The sequence below is a fragment of the Mauremys mutica genome, chromosome 2 (assembly GCF_020497125.1).
Source record: "Mauremys mutica isolate MM-2020 ecotype Southern chromosome 2, ASM2049712v1, whole genome shotgun sequence".
Lineage (NCBI taxonomy): Eukaryota > Metazoa > Chordata > Testudines > Geoemydidae > Mauremys > Mauremys mutica.
Window position 1 is genome coordinate 143,482,665 of NC_059073.1, and position 20,356 is coordinate 143,503,020.

Genomic DNA, 20,356 nt, shown 5'->3' on the forward strand with positions numbered 1-20,356 from the left:
AGCACTTAGTCCAATGGGGCCCCAATCCGGATCATGGGCCTCTGGGCAGAGTTGTAATTCAGATATTAAACAACAGTTAAGACATCATGGTCAATAATAACCATTGACTCCGCAGGATCACTCAGGGGTGAAATTCTCTGGCCTGTATTATTCAGGAATTCAGACTAGATGGTCATAATGAGCCTTTCTGGCCTTAAAATCTAATCTTAATAAGTACAACATCCAACAGTAAATATTTATAGGTTTGGGCGTTTAATTTGTCAAAATCTGCCCATCGTGCATACAATGGATTTAGGCAACAGAAACTTAAGCACAGCTAACCTTAAGGACCTGGATTTAATTTATCTAGCATACATGAACACCAAGAGCACATATCTAAAAGGTCCGGCGTTTTTGCTGTTGAGGTTTTTTTTGTTGATTTTTTTTCGCATTCCACATTTGCCAAGCACACCTAGTAACTTGCCCTTTAAAATAAAAATAACTTGCATTTTCAAAATATCTTCCACTCCATCCTATTCCTCCCCCCGCCCTGCCCGAAAAAAAAGGTGGCAAAGCAAGATTTTGGTGCTTATTAAAAATTGCGAATCACCCCATAGTTCTGTATTAAGGCAAATCGTGATGCAAGATTGGGGAGCTGATTCCCTACCCTATGAAGAAAATACATCAGCTACTTTCTCAGTATGGATCTTGCTGGAATGCACGTTCTTGGATTCCCCACCACAAAAGCCTTATTAAAAAACGATTATTTCAAGGACATTTTGCCTGAACAGATTCTGTTATTGTGAAGGGGAATAATAAATAACCATACCTAGCATTCATATATAGCACTTTTCAACAGCAGAGCTCAAAGCACATGGGGGAAACTGAGGTGCAGAGACTAACCCAAGGTCAACCAGCAGGCCAGAGCTGAGAATAGAACCCTGGTCTCCTAAGATGCAGTCATGTGCTTTAATCTCTAGCCCCCACAGCCTCATTCCAACACAAATGAGATTCTGAAAACCACAGGGTTGGAACATTTAAAAAAAAAAGAAAGTTGTTGCTTTTTTATCAGAATTTTTCCAACCAGTTTGCTTCATACAGGCAGAGATGGATCTGGCTCACAAATAATGGATCCGGAATCACATCCAAATCCAAACTTCATTGGCATTCAGCATCACGGTTTCAAGTCCAGGCTACTACAGAAAGAGGCCTTGCTTCCTGATCTTATAGAACTACTGGTAGACATTAGAGATGAGCCTGACCCAGAACACCACGTCAATATACAGACTACAATATCCTTCTAAGTCAGTTGTTCTCAAGCCTTCCATTCTGTGGACTTGATGACAGAGAAAGAATTATCCATGGACTACATCTTTCCCAGTTTCTCAACACACACACATACACACACACACACACACCTGCCCGCCCCACTCCCTTGCATGGTTCTCCAAGTGCCATTCTGCGGACTAACAATAGCCCATTGTTTGAGAACGGCGACCCTAAGCCTTTGGGGTCTGATCCAGCTCCCATTTAAACCAATGGAAAACTTGTTTCAATGGGGCAAGATCAAGATCTCATTTGGTTAGCACCTTTAATGCCAGAGTCCTCAAACTGACAGAGGAACATTGGCCTGTTTATCTCCTTTAACTGTGGCATGATAGGTTAGATATTAGCTCAACCTTTCTAACTATCCGGATGGTTAAGCACTGGAACAGGTTACCGAGGGAGGTTGTGGAATCCACATCATTGGAGGATTCTAAGAACAGGTTGGACAAATGCCTGTCAGGGATGGTCTAGGTTTACTTAATCCTATCTTAGCATGGGGGGATGAATTAGATGATCTCTCAATGACCCTTCTAGCCCTATATTTCTATGATTCTCTGACTGTAAATTGTAATAATCTTCATGTGTTGGTAACTTTGTTTTATTTTGAAGAGGGGGTGAAAGTTAGTTAGAGATGGGGGGGGTAGGAACATGTCACAGGTGTGAACTCGTGTTTCATTTTCACGCTGGAGTTGGGGTTGGTGGGAGGGTGCGGGTGGGGAAGAGGGAATGCACTCACAACCCCTCTTCGGTGCCAGTCCAGAATGGCATGTGCTGAGCCAGCAGAAGCTGAATGCAATGAAAAGTGCTAACAGGTCTCATATCTGCATCACAGCCTCATCTAAGTGCAATTAATTAGTAGCGCAGCAAGTGGGGGTGAAGTCACATTTTCTATAGGCTTTTCATTCTGGAGTGATTATTACAGGAGTGATATCATCAGCGTGCATTTATTCCAAACTAACAAAATAGCACTTAGTGACTGAAATTTTCTTGCTTCTTAAACTTAACATAGAGAGTTCCCGGAGGCTTTTTTCCTTCCCCGCTCTTACCACTATATTTATAGTGGGACACATTATCTTGTGTGTTATTGTGAGGGAGGGATTTGTGTACTTCCCCACTGACTGAGATGCAATAGTCATTTCCAAGAGGCTTCACTACTGCAGCAAATGGATCGTTAGATAACTTGGTGTCACCATTCTGGCTAGAAAAGAACATGAAAATGGCTTGTTGGCCTAGGTGTAAGGTAGTCACCCAGGAAGCAAAAGGTCATGAGTCCACAGCCTGACCCTTACTTCTAGGAGAGCAATCCTTCACCTTTGGGTTTTGATAAAATTGGATCATCTCCATTTGAGATTATACGGCAAATTGCAACAAGGTAATTAGCCAGGATTCCACTGCAGAACTGGAAAAAGGGAATCAATCATTGTCAATGTCCCCTCCTGTTTCACGAGAGTCTGTTCTTGCACCAAATTATTCCTAAAAGGTGGCCACATGGGCTGTAAAGGTAGCAGCATGTGGAAAAACCTCAGCCCACAGGAGATAGATGGTTTGGAGCATTAGTGCTGTGACGAGGAGGAACTGGTATAGAGAACCAGTTTTACAGCTTGTGAAATTAGTGACTAGCTCCCTTGAGCAGAAAATAAGGACCACAATCATTCCTAAGCTCGCTTACTTCTTCAAAAACCAGTTTAACAGGGAACGATATGTCTCATGCCATGAGTACCCAGAAAATTCACCTCATTTCCCCCAAAGTCTAGATGTTGTCTCAGCCACACCTATTACACAGGAGTCATTCCAGGACCCTCAACCTCTGGTTCTATCTCAGCACAAACCATTCTAGGAGAGGCAGCTATTGGCTATCAGCTTCCTCTACTGCTCTGGTGACCTTGGTGGGTGGGGGAGAAGGAAGGAAGCAGCAGGAGGAGAAGGCCTGGAGAGGAATCAAGATTCAGCCTTCTCCTTCTTTTTGCCCTTTTTCAGGAAGGATGGGGTCCGGAATTTCTTCTTCTTCTTGGAGGGAGATTTGGATGGTGAGCCTTCTGGGGACACAGGCCCACTAGTAATTGACTCAGTTTTGTCCTTAGGGGCATCTGGGTCGGCATCTGTGGTTGTGGTCATCTGGCTCATTCCTTTGCTTAGGGTGTCTTCTGCAGTTTGGTCGTCATCTTTCCCATTCACGACCACCGCTGCTGGCTGCGCCTTCTCTCCAGCAGCAGTGAGATCGGCAAGGGCTTGGCTGGTGTCCGTCTTCTTAGCACCTTCACAAAAGAAAGACACAAGGCATGAGGATTTATGGAGGCAGGGTCCCCAATCTCACTAGAAGGGCTGCTACTTTGTGTGGCTACAGGGCCGGATCACCTGGCTTTGCCATACAGGCAGAACAGCTGATTGCTTTAGGGTTGCTGAAGATAAGTGTCAATGGAATATTGAAGAAGTGGTTTCAACTGGAAGACTGCAGGCTAATAAGGAATGGGCATTTTCCAGCTTACCTAGAACTAGCCCTGTGGTCTTACTATAATCATTCCATCACTGACTTCAATGAGGACACTCTAGCTTGACACTAGTTTAAATAGAAGCAGAATTTGGCCCACGCAGCAAGGAAATTGTCGTGGTCTGATTCCCTTCTCTCTAACACCATTGTAAGTCCATTGGGTCTGGCTCTCCTGTGCCATGCACCTTGGGGATTTATACATCTCTGCAAAGTGGGCGTGATCTGAAGTTGGTGCTATGTTTCATCCACTTTGCACAGGAGGTGCAGGGCAGTGGGGAATCAGGCCTATGGTATTTACATGGACTAGACCTTATCATGCTCCCAGTGAGTGGAAATTTGGCCCTTGATTTAAACAGAAGCCAGAGCAGTCTCGCTGTGATGGGGAGAAAACGGGACACTGATGGGTTGAGACAGTATGGCCGGGAAGGATCCTCTGACCCACATCTGCTAGACCCGGGGAAAGAGCTTGTGCTTCATGTTGCCTCCTCGGTTTCATTTTTCCTCATTGAATGGAGGCAGAGCTAGAAGTTGGAACTAAAGGTATGTCTACATGGTAACCGCTGCAGTGGCAGAGCGATGCTGCTGAAGCTATGCCACTGTAGCACCATGGTGTGGACACTTCCTACAGCAGTGGAAGAGGTTCTCTCTCTGAGAGCCTGACGGAAGAATCCTTCCATCAACCTAGCCATGCCTACACCAGGGTTAGATCAATCTAATTACAGCGTTCTGGGTGCAAAATTGTTCAGAGCCTCTGAGCAAGGTAACTAGGTCAGTCTATGTTTTGCACATAAATCTGGCCTAGGTTTAAAACCAGAAGTCTCTCAACTTCCTCCCTGGGAAAAAGAGGTTGCAAATACCGTCTATGGAAATCCAGAGAAGAAGGGGTTATTGCTAAGCAAACACGGTGCCCAACAGGAGCAGATGGCTGAGGATGGTTAGAACTCCTGGAAGCCTGTCTGCTAAGTGACCTGTACATTTAAACAGTGCTAAGGGTACCTAGGCACTTGGGTTTTTCATTTGCTCACTCATGCGGTTTTTCCCTCCGAACCCACAAACACAGACAAGAGGGTGGTGTTTTGCAAAGGGCTTCTTTTGCAACTAGTGTTAATGAATGACCCTCTTTGACAATGAACGCAGGAAGCTGTGTTCTGGGAAAAAGCAATTAAACAATTGAATACGTGCCTCTCTTCTCTTTTCCTCTTCCTTCTCCTCTCCTTCTCTCTTTTTTCCCCTTGTTCCGTTAGTAAATCCAATAAAGAAATCTAAGATAATTATAACTAACACACTAGACTTCCATAGCACCTTTCAACTAAGGTTCCGAAAGGGCTTTGTAAAGAGGTGCTGAGCCACCCAACACCCTTGTGAGGCATGCGGTATTATCTCCATTTTAAAGATGAGGACACTGAGGCATAGATCATTTAGGCAACTTGCCCAAGGTCACGCAGTGAGTAAGGCCTGGTCCACACTAGGACTTTAATTCGAATTTAGCAGCGTTAATTCGAATTAACCGTGCACCCGTCCACACCAGGAAGCCATTTAATTCGACCTAGAGGGCTCTTTAGTTCGAATTCGGTACTCCACCCCGACGAGGGGAGTAGCGCTAAATTCGACATGGCTATGTCGAATTAGGCTAGGTGTGGATGCAAATCGAACTTACTAGCTCCGGGAGCTATCCCACAGTGCACCACTCTGTTGACGCTCTGGACAGCAGTCCGAGCTCAGATGTTCTGATCAGCCATACAGGAAAAGCACCGGGAAAATTTGAATTCCTTTTCCTGTCTGGCCATTTTGAATCTCATTTCCTGTGTGGACGTCGTGGCGAGCTCAGCAGCACTGGCAGCGATGCAGAGCTCTCCAGCAGAGGAGTCCATGCAATCTCAGAGTAGAAAGAGGGCCCCAGCATGGACTGACCGGGAAGTCTTGGATCTGATCGCTGTGTGGGGCGATAAGTCTGTGCTTTCGGAGCTGCGCTCCAAAAAACGGAATGCAAAGACCTACGAGAAGGTCTCCAAAGCCATGGCACTCAGAGGATACAGCCGGGATGCAACACAGTGCCGCGTGAAAATCAAGGACCTGAGACAAGGCTACCAAAAAATCAAAGCGGCAAACGGACGCTCCGGAGCCCAGCCCCAGACATGCCGCTTCTACGAGGCACTGCATGCCATTCTCGGTGGGTCTGCCACCACTGCCCCACCAGTGACCGTGGACTCTGAGGATGGGATAGTGTCGAGGGGCAGTTTCTCGGCGATGTTCGCCAATGGGGAAGATGAGGAAGGGTTTGTGGAGGACGAGGCAGGCGACTGCGGTTACAATACTGCTTTCCCCGACAGCCAGGATCTCTTCATCACCCTCACAGAGATCCCCTACCAACCATCCCCGGCCGTTAACCCGGACTCTGAATCAGGGGAAGGATCAGTCGGTAAGTGCTATAAACATGTTAACATTTATTTCTTAACAAAACAGGAATAAAAACTATATAAAAAGAAGGTCAATGCATATAGGGATCAAACAAAAATCCTCTTGGGACAGTTCAACGAAGCTCTCTGAGAGGTACTCGAAAAGCCTCTGCAGGAGGTTCCTGGGGAGAGGTGCCTTGTTGGGTGCTCCGTGGAAGCACACTCTTCCGCGCCAGGCCATCAGGAGGTATAATGGGAGCATCGCCTCGACCAGCATGGCAGCATAGGGCCCTGGTCTGTGCAGGGATTCACGCAGCATGCGCTCTCTGTTTCTCCTGGAGACCCGCCTCAGGGTGATCTCCCTCGGCGACTGCTGCATCTAATTAGGGGAATTACTTTAATGTTACTATTGTGAATGCTTGACTTTTCCTTTGCATAACAATGACCGTCGTTTAACAGCCACGTGTTGGAGGCTGCAGAGGAAAAGCATACAGGGATCTTTCACAGGGACAGCTGCGAGGGGCTGGAACAGGGTCAGACTTTATGCTTTCCAGATTGCCTGCAGCAGGAGGGCACTGCTATCCATTAACTGTTAAGCAGCCTAAAGTTTACGGCTTACCAGGCCTGGCTGCTACACGGATTCTGCTGTCCTGCCCCGCTTGTCCGATCTCCAGTGCAAGACCCCAGGCAATGAAAGCGAATGCCGAAAATTCGAACTTGTCCTGAGAGCACATGAGATTAGGTGCCCTGTATGGTCTTGTTCACAGAAACTGAGTAGACTGTGTTCAGTGTTCGCAAACATGTATCTTTGGAAGGAAATCACTTCCTTTTTCCCATCACACAGCTGCGGCTCTTTCCCGAACTGCCCCGGCATCCCCCTCACAGAGGCTGGCGCAGATTAGGCGGCGAAAGAAAAAGACTCGGGACGAGATGTTCGCTGAACTGATGGCCTGCTCCAGAGCCGAGGCGGCCCAGCAGAGCCAGTGGAGGGAGACTCTCTCTCAGCAGCAGCGCTCACACAGCGAACGGGAGGACAGGTGGCGGCAGGAAGACCAGCAGGCGACTCAAACGCTGCTTGGACTAATGAGGGAGCAAACGGACACGCTCCGGCGCCTTGTGGATGTTCTGCAGGACCGCAGGCAGGAGCAGAGAGCCCCCCTGAACTGTATCTGCAACCGCCTTCCCCCGCCACAAAGTCCTGTCCCCCCCTCACCCAAAATCACAAGAAGGAGGGGCGCTAGGGGCCGTGAAAACTGTCACTCCACCCCAGCAGAGCGCTAATGTACCAAACAGCTCTCATTCCCTAAAGTATGAGAATTGCTTGCCTTCCTGGCTCACCCGATCCAAAATCCCAGTTTCATCCCCCAACTGTGTAGTTGAGTATTAAAAATAGTTTGCTGTTCATTACTGTTTCCGTCATGTTTCTTTGCAGAAGACTTTGTGTGAAGGGGGGGGAGGGGTTTGTTAATTGCATAGGACAGCCACCATTAACAGGGTACAGACATGGGGGCAGGATCAACAGCAGGTCACACACAGAGTGCAGTCACTAGGCACCCGGGTCACTCTGCGAGGTGTCTGCTGCCCCAGGTCAGTCTGGGAGGTGTATGCTGCCCCAGGGTCCGAGCGCCTGGCATCCACAAATGGCAAGGCAGGCTGCCCTTACCATGCCCTTCCACCCTAGCCATGAACCTCTCCAATGCCCTGAGCCCCAGCCAGAGCCATCATCCACCCACACCTACTCACCCTTCCCACACACCCCTCACCCCTTCCTGCAAACCCACCCCTTCCTGCACACCGTCCGGTAACCGTCCTCCCCCCAGAGACCGCTGTAGGAGCAGGAGCCTGTCAGTCCTCGAGTGTAGAAGCGGTCTGTACATCACTGCACACCGTACCCACCACAGTCTGCGTCCCTGTTGGAACCCTTGAATGAGAATTCGTTAGTAAAGAAAACTTTGTTAATTAAAAATGTTCCAATAACTTTATTTTTAAACGTCTGTTGGAAGGGGGGAAACCTGGTGAACGGGGTATGTAACCGCTGAAAAAAGTCAATAGTAACTGAAACAGGGGCAGGTTCAGCTTCTCTGTAAAGAGACTGGACAGTCATAGGTTACCCTGCTCTCTGAGGAACCTAGCTTTCAAAGCCTCCCGGATGCACAGCGCTTCCCGCTGGGCTCTTCTAATCGCACGGGTGTCTGGCTGAGCGTAATCAGCAGCCATGCGATTTGCCTCAACCTCCCATCCCGCCATAAAGGTCTCCCCCTTGCTCTCACAGAGATTGTGGAGCACACAGCAAGCTGCAATAACAATGGGGATATTGGTTTCGCTGAGATCTGAGCGAGTGAGTAAGCTCCTCCATCTCCCCTTGAGACGTCCGAAAGCACACTCCACCACCATTCTGCACTTGCTCAGCCAGTAGTTGAAGAGCTCCTTGTCACTGTCCAGGGCGCCTGTATAGGGCTTCATGAGCCAGGGCATTAGCGGGTAGGCTGGGTCCCCGAGGATCACTGTAGGCATCTCCACATCCCCAACACTTACTTTGTGGTCCGGGAAGAAACTACCTTCCTGCAGGCGTCTAAACAGACCAGAGTTCCTGAACACACGCGCGTCATGAACCTTGCCCGGCCACCCGACGTAGATGTTGGTAAAACGTCCCCTATGGTCCACCAGTGCTTGCAGCACCATTGAAAAGTAGCCCTTTTGGTTAATATACTGGCTGGCCTGGTGGGCTGGTCCCAGGATAGGGATGTGAGTGCCATCTATAGCCCCACCGCAGTTTGGGAATCCCATCGCGGCGAAGCCATCTATGACGACCTGGACGTTTCCCAGGGTCACTACCTTTGAGAGCAGTAGCTCAACGATTGCGTGGGCTACTTGCATCACAGCAACCCCCACGGTAGATTTGCCCACGCCAAAGTGGTTCGCTACTGACCGGTAGCTGTCTGGCGTTGCAAGTTTCCAGAGGGCTATGGCCACTCGCTTCTGCACATTCAGGGCTGCTCGCATCCGGGTGTCCTGGTGCTTCAGGGCAGGGGCCAGCAAGTCACACAGTTCAAGGAAAGTGCCCTTACGCATCCTGAAGTTTCGCAGCCACTGTGATTCATCCCAGACCTGCAGCACTATGCGGTCCCACCAGTCCGTGCTTGTTTCCCGGGCCCAGAATCGCCGTCCCATAGCATGAACGTGACCCATTGCCACCATAATCTCCACGGTGCGGCGTACCGTGCTTTGTGAGAGGTCTGTGCCACTCTCACACTTCACGTCCTCACCGCGCTGCCGGAGCCTCCTCGCCCGATTTTTCAGCAGCTGACTGTGGAAGAGGTGTTCGATAAGGTGCGAGGAGTTGACAATGGCCATAAGTGCAGCGATGATCGCAGCGGGCTCCATGCTCGCAGTGCTGTGGCGTCCGCGCTGTCACTGACCAGAAAAGTGCGCGAACAGATTTCCCGCCAGCGCTTTCAAGGAGAGAGGGCGGGAGTGACGGTTGAATGATGACAGTTACCCAAAACCACCCTCGACACATTTTTCCCCCAGAAGGCATTGGGGGCTCTACCCAGCATTCCAATGGGAAGCGGGGACTGCGGGAACTGTGGGATAGCTGCCCAGAATGCACCGCTTCCAATGTCGACGCTTGCCCCGTTAGTGTGGACTCACAAAGTCGAATTAGTGTCCTTAGTGTGGATACACAAATTTGAAATCATCAGGTCGAATCCACAAATTCGACCTAAGTTAAATCGAACTACTCTTGTAGTGTAGACATACCCTAAGAAGCAGAGTGAGGAATAGAACCCATGGATCCCCTGCTCTAATTGCTAGACCGCACTCTTGGCTGATACTTGTCACAGCTTGTGTAAAGCCCACGCAATATACATAGTGGAGCAGCTGTTCCCTTTGTACATATTAGACTCATAGACTTTAAGATCAGAAGGGACCATTATGATCATCTAGTCTGACCTCCTGCACAATGCAGGCCACAGAATCTCACCCATCCACTTCTGTAACAAACCCCTAACCTATGTCTGAGTTATTGAAGTCCTCAAATTGTGGTTTGAAGACCTCAAGCTGCAGAGAATCCTCCAGCAAGTGACCCGTGCCCCATGCTGCAGAGGAAGGCAAAAAACCTCCAGGGCCTCTGCCAATCTTTCCTAGAGGAAAATTCCTTCCCGACCCCAAATATGGAGATCAGTTAAACCCAGGGGTGAGCTGCAGCGGGTTCGCACGGGTTCGCGGGAACCCGTTGTTAAATTTTAGCAGCCATTTTAGAACCGGTTGTTAAGGGCTGCTAAATTTAACAAAAGTTCCCGCCCACTCCTCTCCTGCTCCGCCCCCTTCTCCTCCCCCTCCCCTGCTTCCCGCGAATCAGATGTTCGCGGGAAGCCTGAACAAGCAGCATGGAGGCAGCCAGCAGGTAAGCTGGGGCGCGGAGGGGGAGGGGAGGTGCGGCTGGCTCAGCAGCTCCCGGTCCCAGACCGCGGCTCCCTCCAGCCCAGCGCCGGCCCGGGGAGTCGGGCCCCGCGGCTGCCGCCGAGCGGCCGGGCCCCGGTGCCGGCCCGGGGAGTCGGGCCGAGCGGCCGGGCCCCGGAGCCGGCCCAGCCCGGGGAGTCGGGCCGAGCGGCCGGGCCCCGGTGCCAGCCCGGCCCGGGGAGTCGGGCCCGGGGAGTCGGGCCGGCCCGGCCCGGGGAGTCGGGCCCAGGTGCCGGGCGCGGCCCGGGGAGTCGGGCCCCGGTGCCGGGCGCGGCCCGGGGAGTCGGGCCCTGCAGCGCCAGTCGTGGTCCTGGCAGAGTGGACCCGGTCCCCAGGCAGTGTGGTAAGGGGGCAGGGAGGGGGTGGGTTGTGGGGGGGTGGATGGGGTCAGGGCAGTCAGAGGGCAGGGAACAGGGGGATTGAATGGGGGCAAGGGTCCCGGGGAACAGTCAGGAAAGAGCAGGGTTGGATGAGGTGGTGGGGGCACTCAGGGACAGAGAGAAGGGGTAGTTGTATGGGGTAGGAGTTCTGGGGGGCCATTGAGAATGAGAGGAGGGGTTGGGTGGGGCGGCAAGGGGCAGTCAGGGGACAGGGAAGGGGGGGATGGGTCAGGGGTCTCGGAGTGTGTGTGTTAAGGAACATGAGGGGTTGGATGGGGCACGACCCCCCCCCACGGAGGGGGGGGGAAGGAGGGAACCCGTTGTTAAAATTTTGGAGGGAGGAGGGAACCCGTTGTTAAAAATTTGGCAGCTCATCACTGGTTAAACCCTCAGCATGTGGGCAAGACTCACCAGCCAGCACCCAGGAAAGAATTCTCTGTAGTAACTCAGATCCCACCCCATCTAACATCCCATCACAGACCACTGGGCATACTTACCTGACCTAGCATCAAAATATGGATATTTGATATGGTGAAGCTAGATCTCCCCGATCCAACCCCCCGCAGTAGCTGGTAGTAAGGACACATTAACCTTGTTAATTCAGACAGTGAATACATTTTGTGCAGGCATCCCCGCCATGATTCCATAAGGATTTGGGATAGAAAGGAAATGGCATGGAGGAGGAAGCTTTCTTTTCAGAGCTTGCAGTGCAGGGAACATTTGGAATCAGGCAGTCAACCTCTAATCTTGGCTGCCCTCATTTGTAAGGCCTGGCTCTTTGCTTGACTGCAAGCCTGCCTGCACCTCCACCCAGTGCTCCTTGACTTAGAGCCCGATCCTGGCGAGCACAGAGTGGTACTTACTCAATGCGTTGCGCTGTTTCTGCTGGGGTTGTTCCTGTGACTAAGTGCAACTCAGTGAGAATGAAAGTGACCCTCAAGATGCACTACAGTTTAAAAAACATTAGGGCTTCTCTATGCAGAGACCCAGGGTACATCTACCCTTCAAGCTGGGTGTAGATCCTCAAAGAGACATACCCGTGCTAGCTCTGAGCAAGCCTGTGCGCTAAAAATAGACTGCAGCTGCAACGAGGCACCCTGAGTACGTATCTGTCTGTGAGGATCCTGGGATCTTGAACCTGTGGGCTCTCAGCCACTACTGCATCCACACCACCACATGACAACTCTAGCTGGGACTGAGGAATTGGGAGCCCGAAGGTGTAACACTCCACTAAGTGCACCAGCCACAGGGACCCGACTGGAGATGCTCTGGAGTCCATGATTGGACTGGGTACGCCAGTGGTCCCCAACGTGGTGCCTGTGGGTGCCATGGAGCCTGCCGGGGCATCTATGTGTGCCCACATACTGCCTGGCAGACGAACATCCACTGAAATGCTGCCGACAAGCAGCGTCATCCAGAGGCGTCGCCATTGAAATGCTGCCAATTTTCGGCGGCATTTCAGCGGTGATGTCTCTGGATGACGCTGCTTGTCAGCAGCGACACCTATTGACGTTGCCACTTTTCGATGGCATTTCGGTGAATGCTCGTCCACCAGCCACGGTCCACGGTGGCTCATCGTCTGGCGCCCGCCAGACAAAAAAGGTTGGGGACCACTGGAGTATGCTATTGAAGCCAGAAAGAGACACAGGAAGCAGTCTGTGCAACAAGGTGGATCCTGGCTTGCTGCTGCTACAGACTCTGCTGTCCGCTACTTGGCTCCTGGCCTTGTCCTCGATTCCTGACTTTGATCCTGCTCTATTCCCGGCTCCTGCGCTTGGTATCATTCCAGTCCCTGAACCCGGTTGCTCTGGTTTCTGACTGCTCTGGCTCCAACCCTAGGCACTGATCTGTGGCTTTATTTCCCGTTTCCTGTCTGACTTTCGGCTCTGACTTTGGACTTGCCCATTGATCTCTGGTTCCTGAACACCGTGCTGCCTGCCAGGCCAGACTGTCCACGTCCCAGTCACTAGCACGGTCTTCCACAGCCCCCCAACACCGTCCAAGACACCAGGACGACCCTCCACTCACACCACTGTGTTAGCTTGATGAGAGGTGAGGTGAGTATGTCTCCTCAAACTCCCACGTCAAAGTGTAGACATATCCTTAGTGCACGGCAAGCCAGGGTCATCTGAATGTACAGTGCACTAGCCTGCTGTGGACTAAGTCACCACGCGGACCCAACTACCATGCATGTCAAGTTCTGGAGTGCACTCTGACGTTCCGCAAAGCGCACCACCGAACTTTTAGTGCACGGTAGTCGAGTCCATGTCACAACTTGGTGTGCCACAGGCTAGCGCACTCTACATTCATACCTGCATAGACAAAATCTTACTTCCGTCCCTCCCATCACAGGAGACTGGTCCAAAAGATCCAAAATCTGAAGCAGACCAGAGTCCATCTGTAATTTTGACTGCACCAAGCCATTAGATTTTTGCCTACTTAAAACAGTAACACCCGTCACTACGCAAAGGTATGTCAGTCAGGTGGCTGGTGTGAGAAGTACTTTGGCAAGAGAAGCACAGTGCCGAGTCCTGAGAAAGTACTAGAGTAAGAATTCAGCCACATATTTTCAAATAGAGAAATAATGCAAAGGGGTAGTAAGCCGGCTAGGACTGAAGAAAGAAAGTAGCTTCAGCTCTCAGACAGGCTGTGTATTCAATAGAGCTGGGTGAAGTTTTTCAGCTCCAACTTTCTTCCTCCCCCTTTCCGCCCCCCCCCCCAGCAAAGTGCAGATTTGGCAACACCGAGACATATCACGAGATGTCAGTTTCGCCAAATTGTTTTGGGGGGGGGGGGAAAGTAAAATATTCTGAAAAAAAATCTTTGCCTCTGTAAGACGCTCTCACATTAGGCGGCATGAGGAATGCAACACTGCATCACCCCCAGACCCTGCGCTCTGTAACATCCTTAAATGTACACAGCGTAGGGGCTTGAAACCTGCCCAGACTCTGGTCTTCTGTATGGCAGAGAGGGAGCTGCTAGGTGAAATGATCCCCATAAGTATTTATAACATTGATTTTTTTTTCATTTTACCGCCCCGACCCAAGTAATGACTTACCATCAGAAACCTCACCAAATTTTAGAGCTTTTCTTTTCCCATGCTGTCTTTTAGGACACTAAAGGCACAAATTGTGTATGCAACAGCGGAAAGTGATGTGCACAATGGGAAGCAATGGGGAAAAGACAGAAGAACTGCAAGAAAAGCTATTTATAGCAAGCATAAGTAGCTTTGCTGGCCAGTTTTGATGCTGGCCATTTGAACTTGTACCATTCGTGTTTTGAAATCAGTAAGCTAGGACAAAGCTCTGCTCTCAGATCTGTCCGGCAGATCTTGAATCCTATATTCCATTCCCCTCCCATTCACAGATCTCCCACTGATAGGGTGACCAGATGTCCCAATTTTATAGGGACAGTCCCGATATTTGGGGCTTTGTCTTACATAGGCGCCTATTACCCCTCGCCCCCGTCCCGATTTTTCACACTTGCTGTCTGGTCACCCTACCCACTGAGCTCAGCCAAAGTTCTGTGAACAGGGCGAGAAGAAAACTGTGAAGCCCTCCTGGGCAGAATTTTGTCCCTTAAGCAGATTTTGTGATCTTGGTGCGATGCTTTTGAGGGTGGGAGATTCCTTCTACAAAGACCTGAGGCTACAGCTGGCTTCTTTTTACAACATTCAGGACTATCTTTGGGCGGAAGAGAGACAGGAAATAAAAATGGGGCATAAAAACAAATCCTTCTCAAAATCTTGAGCAAGGAAAAAGTCAGAGCAACTCTTCTGAAACAGCCTATAAGAAAGGAGCCTTTCTTAAAAATCCCTGTGAAATGAGAGGCATTGGCATCTTAATAGAGGTCTAAATTACACAGTTGGATGGTCAAATCAGCACACAGGCAGGTAAAGTGGGAACTTTCAAGTATCAGTGCTTACACACAATGGTGAGGGTTTCTAGAGAAATGACAGATAGAATTTATGATGATAATAATAATAATAATAATGCTTTGCTCTCATGTAATACTTTCCCACAGTAGATCTCAAAGTGCTTTACAAAGCATGTCAGTAGCGTTATCCCCATTTTACAAATGGGGAAACCGAGGCATAGAGTGGGGAATTGTCTTGAATAGAACTCAGATCTTCTAAGTGCTAGTCTAGTGCTCCGTCCAATAGGCCATCCTGCCTCTCAGCCTAAGTGCTGATCGGAACAGCCAAATGCAGAACGTGCAGGTTCTATTAAGGTGCCCAACATTTGAAAACTGGTGCCTATTGGTGTCCCGTAAAACGAAAGACTGATACTGGGCGAACTGAAAGCTAGCGCATTTGGAAGCTTTTCCATGGAGCTGCATCCCTGCTGTGAACGTATTGGAAGATTTCCCCACCCACCCTCTATCTCCCGCAAGGTGATGGTATGCGAGCTTAGAAAACAGCCTCTCTATACTTACTACAGTGACAAGTATTCAGAATCAGAGGTAAGTCCTTTGGTGAAAGCAACACATGGAAAGAGAAAGGAAGAAATTGTGGGGACAGACATAAACCAACACAATGAGACACAATGTGACACAATGAGAACAATAAAAGAGTAATGCCACCACATTGACCTTCATGGACCAGGTCACGCCTTTGCCTAGGACAGCCAGATACCTTCATTGTCTCCGGTGAGCTACGCATCTGATCTGAGGAGCATGCTAATAACTCACACCATTTCTCTCCCCGCATTATGCCCAGCTACTGATTAACACAATGCTGACGTGTTTTCATTTTAGCTATCCGATACCCTCTGATGGTATTATGTCGCCTCTTATATTGAAATCCAAGGCAGGAGATATCTATATCTATCTCTCTATATATATAGATATATCTATCTATCTATCTATCTATCTATCTCCTGCCTTGGATTTCAATGTAAGAGCAGAGGCAACATAATACCATATATATATATATATATAATGTTCTGGAACCCTTGGGACCAACTCACACACATTTGACTGACCCAAAGCCCACTGGAATTAGTAGAAAGACTCCCATTGATTTCAATGGGGTTTGGATCAGGTCCATAGCCAGCAGTTTCTTACTACATGTATTGTTATGCTCACTGGTTGCGCCTCATTTCAAGTTACGCTGCCAACTCTTTGGGGCAGGGGCTGTGTCTTTCTATGGGTTTGTAAAGCACCTAACACAATGGAGAGCTTATTCCAGAGGAGGGCTTTGGGCACTCCTGCGGTGCAAATAATAAAGAAATAGACACATCTTCATTCCAAAGGCCTCCTGTGTGATTTGTTGGGACAAAGGTGGCGCAGAACTTATTGCCATAATAGCCCACCCTCCTTTTAACAAAGAAAAAGAGAACTGGATTATCTTTCCACTGGTGGAAGATGCCCCTCCAAGCCTACAATATGCCCATGCCTTGCTGCCCCTGTGGCAGGGCTCAAGTTTGTCTCAGGATGCGACTGCGGGAACACTGCTGCATCCACCCTAGGCAGTACCCCCAAATGCTCCAATTCCCACCATCCAGCATAACCACCGCCTGGGGCGCAGGGTCAGCTTACCATCTGAGGACTTCGCGGGGGACACAGGTGGGCTCTTTGGTGGAGACTTTGTGGGGCTTTGCTGCGGGGAAGCGGAGGGGGACTTCACAGGAGAATCCTGAGATTCCTCCACGCTCGCGTCTCTCTCACCTAGGAGCAGAGAAGACATCCAAGTGCTATGTAAAAAACGGGGGGTGGGATCCCAAAAGACACACTCTCGCCTGTCTTCTGGGTACAGCTAATTGGAGCGTATTTCCTCCAAGCGCAAATGTTTTGAAGATGTTTCAGTTTCCATAGAGAGGGTTTTCTGGGAGCGCTGTACATACACAGGGATGTGGGAGAGCCAGATGCAAGTCCCTGTTCTGCTCGATTCACAGTGATCTGGGAGGAAGGACTCTGCTCTGAACCAGGCAGAGCAAGGACAAGAACCTGGATTCCCTGGCCAGTGCCCTAGTTAACCGCCCCCCCCCCCCCCGCAACACACACACACACACACTTCACGTGACCGAACAAAGCCATGGCCGCTCCCTCCGGTTATTTACCATCTAATCCCAGTTTCTTTCTTTCCACCTCTTTCTTGTACTCCTCCAGCTCTTGGTCGGTTAGCTGGCTGAATGGGTTGGGGGGCTCTGGCTCAGTCGGTATCTCCTCCTGGGATACTTCTTGTGTCTCCGTGTCTGCTTTGGAAGCCAGGTTACTCTCCGCAGACTGAAACCAACCGCAGACACGACATTGCAGCATCAGCACAAGGGCTGGGGATAAGGTTTAGTGGGTTTTGTGGGCCATGTAACTTAAGCTAGCGATCCTCTTTTGTCACGGACCCAAGACTCAGTATTCTAGGAGCCCAGCCCATGGTTTAAGTGTTCATTCTCACCGACACTGATCCTGATCTGCAGGGAGCAAATCCCCGTGTGTAGAAGAACTGGTGCGATTCCACTATGCACAAGGGGAGCGGGTTATGGGAAAGGCACATAACCCCTGTGGGGCATGAACTCAGCTCCAAGGTGGGAGAAACACTTTAGGGGATGCTGTGGGGGGTTGGGCTAGTGGATCCATTACTCTGTGTCTCCATTTGATACTGCCATCCATGGAGTTGGGGCACAGTGTAGTTTTAACAGGGTGAGGGCAGCTCCACTCCAACTCTGAGCTGGGAGAGAGGCCCCCCACTTCAACACCAACACATCACCATCAGGATTCCCTTGATCTGAGCTCCGCAGCTAGAGCCTGTGTGCTTATTCTGCAGAAAAGGGCCTGGGGATTACAGTGGACGAGAAGCTGGATATGAGTCAGGAGTGTGCCCTTATTAGCCCAGAAGGCCAATGGCATATTGGGCTGGATTAGTAGGGGCATGGCCAGCAGATCAAGGGAAGTGATGATTCCCCTCTATTCGGCACTGGTGAGGCCATACCTGGAGTATTGCATCCAGTTTTGGTCCCCCCACTACAGAAGGGATGTGGACAAATTGGAGAGTCCAGCGGAGGGCAACAAAAATGATTAGAGGGCTGGGGCACATGATTTATGAGGAGAGGCTGAAGGAACTGGGCTTATTTAGTCTGCAGAAGACAAGGGATTTGATAGCAGCCTTCAACTACGTAAAGTGGGGTTCCAAAGAGGATGGATCTTGACTGTTCTCAGTGGTGGCAGATGATAGAACAAGGAGCAATGGTCTCAAGTTGCAGTGGGAGAGGTCTAGGTTGGATATTAGGAAACACTATTTCACTAGGAGAGTGGAGAAGCACTGGAATGGGTTCCCTAGGGAGGTGGTGGAATCTCCATCCTTGGAGGTTTTTAAGGCCCTGCTTGACAAATCCCTGGCTGGGATGATTTAGTTGGGGATAGGTCCTGCTTTGAGCAGGGGGTTGGACTAGATGACCTCCTGAGGTCTCTTCCAACCCTAATCTTCTGTGATTCTATTCACCCTTAACCCACACACGGCTGCTGCCTCAATTGGCAGAGCTGCAGGACAGCAGGGATGTTTACTGCACTATAACATTCCCTGTGAAGTTAGCCCCTTCGTTAATAAGAGTACCGGACTCCTGCTCTTCTCTGCTATCACGCTGGCTAAGAGCTGGGACTGGGGTCCTGCTGATTTCACATCCTGGCGGTTTTGCTCCCGAATCTGTGGGTGAAAAATCAGCCAATAAATAAAAAGAGCTGAAATAAAAGCCTAGCCTAGCTGGCTTAGGGGCACAGTAATAGAGCGGGCCTTGAATTGCCACTGATTTGTGCCTCGGAGAGACATTTACACCTGGGCTAAGGGAGCATAAAAAGCTCTTTGCACCAGTATCAACGACGACACAAGGAGCAAGGAAGTAGAGAGTCAAGCCCAGGATCTCTCTCTCCTTGGCTGCCCGTCTGAATCCAGTTTAGTTCAGTAGTGACTGAATGCCATCTAATGCCCAGTCCTTGAAACAAGCCAACACGTCTCAACCCTGTTCCTACAGGACAGGGAGGTTTAGCGTGACACTGGCACTATTTGGAACTTCTGTCTCAGCCAGGAGGCCAGGCACCGAATGGGTCACAAAGTGAATTTCCCGCTGACCTACGGGTGGTTCATTCTGATCAGTGCTGAATCATGTTTACAAGGCAGTGCTGGGGAAGGGGTATATCGTGAACTACCCTGGTACCTGCTCTGGTGGTGAACAGAGGACTTCAAAGCGACGAGTCTGGACCTCACCACCAGCACTAAACTTGCTGATGTAAAATGAGGAGAAAATGTAAAAAGGAAGTGGCTCATCTGCTCCCCCACCAGCTGCAGGAAAGTCAGGTCACTGGAGTCTCAAAGGAATCTACTGATTCTCAGCCACTTGGAAACTAAAACCTGCCGTAGAGCGTGGGGTGACAAGAGAGACATCTGAGAGCTGCCACACCTTGTTCCTCATTTCCAGCACTTCCTGTGGGTCTGTGTAGAGAGGCACAAATTGGTTGGGGTTTTCGATTCGGATCAAGGTCCCGCTGCTGGCCTTTTCCACCTCGTCAGCCTTCATCCACTGGCCCATACCAAGGATAGGGTAGGGAAAGAGCAAAGAAAATGCATCAAGCCCAGAATTGCAATATCATTAAGACCTAGGAGACACATGGGTCCAGCCTATGAGTTTCTGACCCATCACAGAATTTTGGATGTTCTAAACTTCGTAGACATTCAGAGCTGGGTAAAATCCCTTACAGAGAGAGGGGCTAGCTGCAAAATTCAGGAATCTGAATTTGGATTCAGATCTAACCCACCCCCTTCCTTGACATTCAAGGTTTTTGTTCAGCCCATTCGGGTTCAATTCCATCGATCTGGATTCTGGTGTGCGCAGCTTTAGGGTTTTGCCTTGGCTTGTGTCTAGTAAGCAATTGTTAAATCCCTATCCAAATGTCTATTTAGCTTAGGAACTAAGCATCTCCTCACCTTTAATGTATTTCTCCTCCACGCTCCTGTGAGGCAGAGCAGGGCTATTATTCCATTGTACAGATGGAGAACTGAGGCTAAGTGACTTGCCCAACGTCACACAGGAAGTCAGTGGCAAAGTAAGGGACTGACTGGGTGTCTCCAGAGCCCCAACCTAGCAGCCTCACCACTGGCCCACTCTTTCTGTCTATGCCCCAGGTGACTCCACTCTGGTAAAAGCCCCAGCTGGTTAGTGCATCTCCCAGTAGAAGAGGAAGGTGAACATTTTTATACAGACCAGAAGCCAATTTTGCGAGGGCTCCCTGTGGTACCTGTTGCTGCTGGAAAGCAGCTTTGCTGCCTGGAACCCGGGGGGTTGTTTTCAGGGATGGGTGAACTGGTTTGAATGCAAACTGCCCCTTCCCCCCAAAACCTT

The 20,356-nt window shown here is 50.0% G+C and overlaps 1 protein-coding gene across 2 annotated transcripts in view; it reads right to left on the reverse strand.

Annotated features, from left to right (window-relative positions):
* Positions 1-254: 254 nt before the first annotated feature.
* Positions 255-20,356, reverse strand: part of ADD2 (adducin 2) — a 112,962-nt gene continuing 92,860 nt past the window's right edge. For both annotated transcript variants that reach the window (XM_045008206.1, XM_045008207.1), the window contains 5 exons: positions 19,418-19,537; positions 18,577-18,666; positions 17,090-17,255; positions 16,569-16,697; positions 255-3,560 (listed from right to left, as the gene is read on the reverse strand). In XM_045008206.1, the coding sequence (XP_044864141.1) occupies positions 3,244-3,560; positions 16,569-16,697; positions 17,090-17,255; positions 18,577-18,666; positions 19,418-19,537 (822 nt within the window). In that variant the 3' untranslated portion in view covers positions 255-3,243. The remainder of the gene's footprint in view (positions 3,561-16,568; positions 16,698-17,089; positions 17,256-18,576; positions 18,667-19,417; positions 19,538-20,356) is intronic.